This window comes from Motacilla alba, chromosome 8 (genome assembly GCF_015832195.1).
Source record: "Motacilla alba alba isolate MOTALB_02 chromosome 8, Motacilla_alba_V1.0_pri, whole genome shotgun sequence".
NCBI lineage: Eukaryota > Metazoa > Chordata > Aves > Passeriformes > Motacillidae > Motacilla > Motacilla alba.
The window spans coordinates 28,185,476-28,194,801 of record NC_052023.1 but is presented as its reverse complement, the minus strand read 5'-3'; the positions used below and the strand labels follow the sequence as shown (position 1 = coordinate 28,194,801).

Sequence of the window (9,326 nt, the reverse complement as noted above, 5' to 3'; positions counted from 1 at the left end):
CCGCGTTCTGGGCTGGGTTCGGGCTTCTTCCCTCCCCTCTCGCCGCCCCCGAGCCCGCCGGGGCCGCGCGCTGACGTGGCGCGCGTTGCCATGGAAGCCAGCGGCGCGCGCCCCCGCCCGCGCCGCAGCGGCCGCTCCGATTGGCGGGGGCGCCGCGAGGGAGGCGGGCGGTCCCGCCCCTCCCCCGGCGCCCATTGGGCGAGCGGCGCGCACCACGTGGCGCGGGCCCCGGCCATTGGCCGGCGGCGAGCTATAAAGGGCGGCGGCGGGCGGCGGCGGCCCCGCGGCGGCGGGCGGGATGGAGGCGGCCGGGGCTGAGGGCGACGCGGCGGCGGCGCTGCGGGAGCGGCTGGCGGCGGGCGGGCAGGACCATGTGCTGCGCTTCTGGCCCGAGCTGGACGGCGCGGCCCGCCGGGCGCTGGCGGACGAGCTGTGCCGCATGGACGTGGCCGAGATCAACCGCTTCTTCCGCCGCGCCCGCGGGGACGGCGGCGGGGCGGCGGCGGCGGCGGGGCTGGACGCGCGCATGGAGCCGGTGCCGCGGGACGTGCTGGGCAGCGCCTCCCGCGACCGCGGGCTGGTGCCGCGCTGGGAGAGCCGCGGTAGGTGCGCGGGGCGGCGGGGCTCGGCGCGGCGCGGAGCCGGCGCGGAGGGCCCCACGCGTGTCTGCTCCCCCAGGGCTGGCGGAGATCGCGGGCAGCCGCGTGGCCGCGCTGCTGCTGGCCGGCGGGCAGGGCACCCGCCTCGGCGTCCCCTACCCCAAGGGCATGTGCGACGTGGGGCTGCCCTCCCGCAAGACCCTGTTCCACCTCCAGGCCCAGCGCCTGCGGCGGCTGCAGCAGATGGCGGAGGAGCAGCACGGCACTCCCTGCCACATCCCCTGGTGAGGACAGGGCTCGGGGGGTGGTGTCGGCAGGGTCCGGCTGGCGCCGCTGGATCGGGGTGCTGTAGGTTGGCACAGCCCTCTGGGTGTCAGAGCCCGCGGTCCTCTGGGGCGGTGCAGTTCCCTTTGGCAGCCCGAGGGTAGCCTGGGTTGGCGCGGTTCCCCTTTGCAGCCCCTGGGGTGATGCAGAGCCCCTTGGCAGCCCAAGGCCCGTGGACTGGCATAGCCCCTCTTGGTGTCAGCGCTTTGCAATGGGCATAGCCCCTTAGAGTGAGTGGTTCCAGGCTCAGGGTGCCACTGGCAGGTCCCGCGTTGTCAGACTCAGTCCCACAGCCCTTTGGGATAGGTTTTCGTGTCCCCATGCAGGATAGCAAGCCGTGGGGGGCGGGCAGACGAGCTGCTGAGGTGCTTTGTAGACAAGGCAAGAGCTGGCTGCTGCAGCTGGGTGTCCCATGCATGATGTCCTATGGTTTTGGAGATACGTGTCGCAAGGAAGGGTGAAACCCTTCATTGGCTTGGCAGAACGGTGGGACCACAGCAGGTCGGATCCTCCTAAGTGTTGGGGGAGAGCCAGGCATGTCCTGGGTGTTCCCCACATTTGGGATGAGGGGTGTGAGACCCTGCCTCTCCTCCCTGCTCACTGGGTGTCTTCTGCTCTGCAACAGGTACATTATGACAAGTGGCCGCACTATGGAGTCCACCAAGGAGTTCTTCCAGAAACATCGGTATTTTGGCTTGAAGAAGGAGAATGTCATCTTCTTCCAGCAGGGCATGCTGCCTGCCCTGGGATTCGATGGGAAAATCCTGCTGGAGGAGAAGGGCAAGATTGCTATGGCACCAGGTTGGTGGCCAGGGGTGAGACACGGTGCTGAGGAGCAGCTTCTGGAGCTGCAGTCTTCACTGGGAGCTGGCCCGTGGCTGACTCAGGCTGGGAGGGGTCTGTGTCTGCCGTGGCAGGGAGGACCAGGGTGGGGTCTGGCTGGGCTGATGACCGTCCTCATCAGCCCGTGGGGAAGGAGGATGAGTGTGGGTGGCTGACGGACATCGGGCGTTCCCTCTGCAGATGGCAACGGAGGCCTGTACCGGGCCCTGGGCTCACACGGCATCATGGACGACATGGAGCGGAGAGGGGTGCACAGTGTCCATGTCTACTGTGTGGACAACATCCTGGTGAAGGTGGCTGACCCCAGGTTCATCGGGTTCTGCTTGGAGAAGGGAGCAGACTGTGGGGCCAAGGTATGCTTTTGGGAGGAGGCACTGCTTCTGCAGAGCTGGGTGGGGTCTGTCCTGCTCCTTGCCTGGCTTCCCTGATTTTCACCCTTCATTTGCTGACTTGCCACAACCAGGAGGGATAGCTAAGTATACCTGGAGCCCACTGGTGAAGTAACACATGCTGCCACAGTCCTGCCTGCCCCTGGCATCCTGGAGGATGCCTGGCACTGCTCTTCTGCCTTGCACAGGAATATGGCACCAACAGGCCCAGGGCTCGGAGGTCCCCCTGGGGTCAGGGAGCTGCTTGGGAGCCCTGTGTAGCTGCCTGGCACACACCCACATGCTGGGCAGCTCTTCTTGGGGTGGCTGTGGCTAGCACAGGCAGCCAGGATCCTTGCCATAAGCTGCCAGCTGTCCCCACCCTGACATCCTGGACACCAGACCAGGACGTGGTGGGTGCAGCTGACACTGAACCCAGCTCCGTGTCTTGTGGATAGGACATTGCACACTTAGAGCTTTACTTAAAGATTGGCTTGACAGCCAAAGGTTTTGTTTGCATTGGGCTCGGCTCTGGCAAACAGGGGAAAGGGCTTACTGGTCTTGCAGCTTTCAGAGGGTAAGCTGAGAAAGGGAAGGCAGTTTCTCCTCCTGGCCTGCGTGAAAGAAAGAGGAAATAAACCTTAGCATGCAGAAAGGAGAAAGCCCTGCGCCCCTGCATGTTCCACTCTGTGGTGGCAGCGGTGGGCAGGGATTTGCTGGGGTATGTCATAACCCAGATGGAGGTGTGTGAGGTGCAAGGAGGAGAGGAAGGTCGGGGGGATGGCTCTGCTGAGCCAGCAGCCTTCTGGTTGTGAACAGCAAGCTGGCTAAAAATATCCGTGCCTGCTGCCAGCTGCGCGTTCGCTTGGTGCCACAACCTGCTGTGCCCTCTGGGTGTGTCTGACACCTGTCACCCGGCCCTGCCATCGCAGCCTCCTCTAATCCCCACTGGGAGGGGAGGGCTCCTGCATCCCCATCCCCGCACCGTCCCAGCAGAGGAAAAAGCCTTTCTGAATGGGGCCCGCTGGTGTCGTAATGCGACACGGAAAGACTACACGGACACTGCTGCTCTCCAGGTGAACAAAAAGAGGGACCTTTATTTTCTGACTCCAACATTTATAGTTTTCCAAAAGTGACGGTGGATTGGAGGGTGACAGTGCCACCTCTCCAATGACACTGGACAGACCAAGAGTCCATCAATTCTCTCCTCCTCCATGAAAGAATGCAAAACATAGGTTGTTTACAGAACTGTGTGTGAGAAAGTTCGTTACAAGAATGCAAACATCAGAAGGCTTAGCAAAGTCTTAGAAAATCAGGGTGACACGCTGGTTCCAAGGGGGTGTGTTTGAAGCGTGGGGCTTCAGGTGCCTTTCCCTGACAGCGCTTCCCTCGGGCAGGTGGTGGAGAAGACCAACCCCACGGAGCCGGTGGGCGTGGTGTGCCGGGTGGACGGCGTGTACCAGGTGGTGGAGTACAGCGAGATCTCCCTGGCCACCGCCCAGCAGCGCGGCCCGGACGGGCGGCTGCTCTTCAACGCGGGCAACATCGCCAATCACTACTTCACCACGGCCTTCCTGAAAGATGTGGTCAAGTAAGGGCCTGCTGGAGTGCCAGAACAGCAATGCTGGCGCTGAAGTGCTGCTGCCGAGCAGAGCTGGCGGTGCCTTGCTTGCTGCAGGCATGCTGGGATGAGGCCCCTGCAGAGCTGGTCTGACCCCCACCTGTCTGCACAGCCCCTTCCTTGAGATAAGAGTTCTTTGAGCCGTATCTGGATGCTGCTTCCAGAGTGCAGGCATGTGGGGCTGTCTCCTGGCTGCTGTGGGGATGAGCAGCCCTTGCCTTGGGGCAGCCAGGGCAGGAGCAGGGCAGCCATCCTGCTGCAGCCGTGTCTGAGCTGGGGATGTGGCTTGCTCGGACTAGTGACATCTCTATCTTGGCCTGTTGCAGCACTTATGAACCACAGCTGCAGCACCACGTGGCTGAGAAGAAGATCCCACATGTGGATATCACTACAGGGCAGCTAGTGCAACCTGAGAAGCCCAACGGGATTAAGATGGAGAAGTTTGTCTTCGACATCTTCCAGTTTTCCAAGTATGTCCTTTGCTCTCCGTGGGGTCCGGGAGAGCCTCTGCGACATCTGCTGACCCTACAGGCCAGGCCCTCCTGTGAAAACAGCCCGTGGGTGTGGGCTGGGGGAGGGCTCTGGGCCCAGCTCAGCCACCCTGGCAGGGGAAGCAGCCACAGTTTCCAAACCTGACCCTCCCATGCTGTGTTCTCCCAGGAAGTTTGTGGTGTATGAGGTGCTGCGTGAGGATGAGTTCTCTCCCCTGAAGAACGCAGACAGCCAGAATGGCAAGGACAACCCCACCACGGCCCGACATGCCTTGATGTCCCTGCACCACTGCTGGGTTCTCAATGCAGGGGGCCACTTCGTGGATGAAAATGGCACACGCATCCCTGCCATCCCTCGGTGAGTTGCTTCTCCTGTCACTTCTGTTCCTTTTTGGGCTGGAGATTAAGCACAAGGCAATCCCAATGATAACAGTTGTAGATAACAGTCACAGAAGCAGCTAGCTACGGGTCCCCTCTCCTGGGTGATCTGTGGAGCAAAGCTGTGTAGTGACAACAGGAGTCAGCAGCAGCAGCTTTCTTTCTCAATTCAGCACCCATGAACTGAATCCTGCCAGCCTCCGTTGCACAGCCAAGGCTGCCTCTGCAGGAGGGAGGTGGCTCCCTAAAGACAGAGCACGGCAGCAGGTCCACGCAGCAGCCGGGCTGGCATCAACGCACCCCTCAAGCACAAGACCTCCCGCCGCCCTCTTTAGGGACCAGTAGACCCCAGACTCGTTTTGCCGTGTTTTTCCCCCCTTGCTAACCCTTGTTTATTCCCGTGTAGCATCACAAATGGAAGGTCAGCTGCCAGCCCAGCAGATGTCAAAGACAAGTAACTATCCACGTGCCAGGTGCATGGTGGCGGGGCTGTGCTTAGGGACTAACGGGCTGCAGGCAGAGCGGCGTGCCAGGCTAACGGGGCTGGGGGCGCATGCGGGCGGTGGGGCATGTCACCCCTGGGGACAGGGGATGCCGCTTCCCATGGTGGCGGGCGCAGGCAGCTCTGCTCCCTGCTGGGCTCCTTTCCGCGGGGATAACTGGATGGGGCTCGTGCTGTTGGTACAGGTGCAGGATGGCAGCAGCCTGATGCTGACTGCACACAGCCCCCAGAGGTCACCCCGCAGGCAGGGTGCTGTTGGCAAACACCCTGGCACGTCCTTTGTCGTCGCTCCCCTGTTTGTCACAGCACGGCAGGGACTGGTCCCGGCCGGTCCCAGAGCTGGGGATAGCTGCCATCTCCTGATGTCCGCCAGGCCTCCAGGCAGACCGAAGCGGGATTAAAACCATGAAGCAAACGTCAGGCAGGCTTTGATGTAGCACGTGTGAATCTGAGCGCAGCAGCCAGCTGGGCTTTGTGTGACTCTAGCTCTTGAGTTTGGGAGATCCAGAGCATGACACCAGGGAAAGCCCCTGGCTCAGTGCTTGGAAGTTTACAGGAATACACAGGGAAGTTTTAACTCTTCAGTTATGTTCTGTAGGCACAGGCGTGCTGGGACTTGGAGCTGGTGAGTGTAAATGACTCACAGAGTATAAGCAGTCTTGTTCCCTTCCCCTCTTTCAGAAGCTTTACCTTCAGGTACTTTCTGGTGGAATACAGCTGTTTTATCTCTGTTTTAATTCCAGACTCCAGGTGTTTTCAGGCTTATGATTAAGCCATCACACTAGTTAACATGCAGGAGAAAGACTGCACCTTGTCTCACATTTACCCTTCATTACCAGTTAATACCAATTTTTTTTTTTTAAACCACTATCTTGAATCTAACATTCAAAGCAAATACCAGTGTGGGTTGGGATGGGTGAGTTTTATTTACTGACGCCTGGGACAGGAGGGGGCAGAGTGAGTGCGTGGCAGAGGAAGGAGCTTTGACCTGGGTGAAGGGAGCGTTGTCACAGATGGCATTCTGCCGTGCCTGCCTGGCTGCTCTGGCCACTGGCTGGGAAGGGGCACCCTGGCGTGCTGTTGCCATGGCTGCTTGTTGGGTCCACACAGCTGCAACCCCAGATTTACATGCCAGCTGGATCCAGGGATCATCCAAGCATATCCTGCGAAGGCTGGTGGCAGCAGGAGCAGGGTCAGGGACCCCACACAGGCCCCTGCCCAGCAGTGCTGCTGCAGTGGACAGCAGCGGTGTGGTTCTGGCATTTTGCTCACCAGCTCCATCTCACAGGCACAAGAGAAGGAGCCAGGATAGTTGATCTAACAGGCAAAGGCAGGAGGAGCAGACCGTGCTGCAGGGGGTGTTTCTGAGTGAGCAGAAGGGCTTACCCTGTGTCCTCGGGTTGTGCTTTAAGCGAGAGAGGGCTAAAAGCAGCACCTCTTGCTTTATGGGAAGGTGCTCCATGAGTGCATCTCACATCACCCAGGGCTGCAGGAGGAGAAGGAACGGGTGGCTCATTTCCACGCTGGGGGCACAGGCACTGCTGTAGTTACACACATGGAAAGGCATCATGAAAGCCCCATCTAAAGCTCTTTTCCCTTTCACTTGCTGGTGGTATCTAAACTTTAGCTGGCAGCTCTGTGGAGAGCACGCAAGGCTTGACTAACCCAGGGCAGCTCTGCGCTGGTGGGGCCTGTGTGGGCCCCAGACAGCCCCTGACCCTCTGCCTGGCCTCGGCAGATGGTGGGCCCTGTCTGTGTCCCCCCTGGGCTGTACCTGACTCTCCTGACTGTATATTTTTCTCTGCAGCTTGAAGGATGCAAACGACCTGCCAATCCAGTGTGAAATTTCTCCCCTTGTGTCCTACGGAGGAGAAGTGAGTAGTGGCTCTGCAGAGCTCGGGGGCCCTTGCGGGTGGACCGGGCTGGCAGGGTACACGTGTCAGGGACAAGCCACAAAAGCCACTGTAACTCACTGCGGAGCTTTTTGGGGCAGTGGCCCCAGGTTGCCAGCACGGGAGGGGAGCAGAGGCAGCAGCTCAGAGGCAGGTGATGTGTGGTGTGTTCCTAACGAGCCACTTCTCATTCCCCCAGGGCCTGGAGAAGCTGGTGAAGGACCGAGAGTTCCGCACGCCTCTGATCATTGATGAGGATGGCATCCACGAGCTGGTGAAGAACGGGATGTAGTGGCAGCCTGGTGCCCAGGCAGGGCTGCCCATCCCGCCAGGAACTGGGGCACACGGAGGTTGATAGCTGGGCCTAGCAGGGACTGACTGCTCCTGCTTGCTCTGGCCCTGTGCAGAGGAGGATTTGACCCACTCGGTTCTTGGCATGTTGTATGCTTCTATTTATATTTTAATTTAAAAACCAAACACTACAGATTCCCCTGCCACAAAACACAGCTGTGGTGCTGCCCTTTGCACTCCAGGCTGTGGGCATTTATTTTTAAACATATGTATAGTAATAGTCATTGTACATGCAGAGAGGGGGTTTTTATGATATGGGGCTGGGTTTAATCTAGAATTTTTATTTTTCTTAAATCTACATGACTATTTTTTTTTTAATAGGCTCCTTGCCATTGCCCATGTCCTCCCTTTTGGTCATCCTTTGTATATTGCACAACTGGAAGCACCCAATTAAACTCTGAGTTACTCCTGTTTGTCTTCTGCTGGTGTTTGAGTGACAGTGACTTTGCACCAAGAGGCTCATGGGGTAGAGAGCCGACTGTCTGGGGTGGCTGCAGACAGGGCCTCTAGCCTGCAGTGCTCATCTGGGGTGTTCCTGGAGGAAGCAGAGAGTTGTACCCTCCTTTTATATTTCTGCAAACGGTGGCAAGCCGTGAGCAGGTAGGAACAGGCAGGTGTGTTGCACTGCTGGGGTGCTCGGGGTGAAATCAGCCCGGCTCTGAGCCCTCCACCAGTACCATGTGCCCTCTGCTTTTCCTGGAGGGGCTCTGGCTCCTGCATGAGCCCACTGCTGAGGAGCATGGCGTCCTGACTGCGTGGGGCAGAGCAGCTGTGCTGCCTCCACTCCTCTTTGGGAAGAAGGAGGTAGAGCTTGGCCAGCTCCTCTCCTGATCCTGATGTGGCCACAGCCTCTCCCTGCCCCGTGGCTGCCTGGAGAGGGATTTTCCCTTGCAGGCCTGGGAATGGGACCCAAACCACTCCCTCTGGGGGCAGTCACCGCGTGGCCCCCAGGTGCAAAGGTGGCTGCTGGGCATCCCAGGCTCAGCCAAGCACTTGGTTCCCCAGGCACTGTGCCTGGGCCACCAGGGCAGTGTGGGGGTCCTGCCTGGTGCTGTGTCTCCTGCTGGCTCACCACAGACTGGCTGGGCTGGGCTGGGCTGTGCGTGGCCCAGCTTTTGGGCTTTGCAGACCACCACCTTTGCGTTAGGCCCTGGGACGGAGCGCCAGGGTGCTGGCTGCTGCCAAGTTATTTGAGCAGCAATTCCAGGTAGCAGGAGGGGAGTGGAGCAGAGCTGGCTGGCGTTTGTGCCAGTGTGCACGTAGGGCAGCCTGTGCTTCTCCCTGCCAGCTGATCTGGGGCAGCACATGGGGCACTGCTCAGACCTGCTCCCTGCCAGCCCGGGGGAAGCTGTGCCCTGCCTGTGTCACCCTGGGCAGTGCTGGCTCTGCTGGCGCTGCAGCCCCTCTCTGGTGGCAGTGACAAGGATCACCAGCGTCTGCTGGGAGCAGTGGGTGGCTTTCCCTGCCTGTGATTCACTTGCTTTCTCTAGAGACTTCATGCTGCCAAAGAGGTTTAGGAGCAAGGCTACAGTCCTGGGGTTTTGGGGTGTCTAATCGCACAGGAAAGCTTTTTGGGGAGTTGATGGCCTGCTGCCAGGGGTGCTGCTTCCTTCCTATAATGTGAGCATGGAACTCAACACAGCCAAAACAGTCTTAACATTTTTTGGGAAAAGCTCTTTAATTGTGGTTTTTGATGTTGCACGAAAATTAATACAACCCCATTACTATTAGTATTAGTAGTAGTATTACTATTTTCTCCCCGCCTCGTTGCGTAGCCGGTGGCCACCGTGCCAGGCTAGTGCCTGGAAATGATGTCAAGCCACCAGCTCTGCGTGGAGCTCGGGGAGCCGGGGCACCGAGCCCATGCCCTGAGCCAGGTTGCTCCTTGGGCCGCTGTCCTGGCCACGTGTGCCCGTGCAGGAGTCCCAAATCATTCCCCCAGGGGCCCGGAGAGGGG

The 9,326-nt window shown here is 59.5% G+C and overlaps 1 protein-coding gene across 4 annotated transcripts; it reads left to right on the top strand.

Moving 5' to 3' along the window:
- Window positions 1-269: 269 nt before the first annotated feature.
- On the top strand, window positions 270-7,782 carry UAP1 (UDP-N-acetylglucosamine pyrophosphorylase 1). Of its 4 annotated transcripts, none has more exons than XM_038144955.1 (10): window positions 270-602; window positions 679-883; window positions 1,549-1,724; window positions 1,947-2,119; window positions 3,532-3,725; window positions 4,082-4,225; window positions 4,416-4,604; window positions 5,031-5,078; window positions 6,934-7,000; window positions 7,218-7,782. In XM_038144955.1, the coding sequence occupies exons 1-10, from the start codon at window positions 299-301 to the stop codon at window positions 7,308-7,310; spliced, it is 1,593 nt and encodes a 530-aa protein (XP_038000883.1). In that variant the 5' UTR covers window positions 270-298; the 3' UTR covers window positions 7,311-7,782. The 4 variants fall into 4 exon arrangements, with proteins under 4 accessions (XP_038000883.1, XP_038000881.1, XP_038000884.1 ...); XM_038144953.1 differs by having other exon boundaries at window positions 6,934-7,083; window positions 7,162-7,782; XM_038144956.1 differs by lacking the exon at window positions 5,031-5,078.
- Window positions 7,783-9,326: the final 1,544 nt, after the last annotated feature.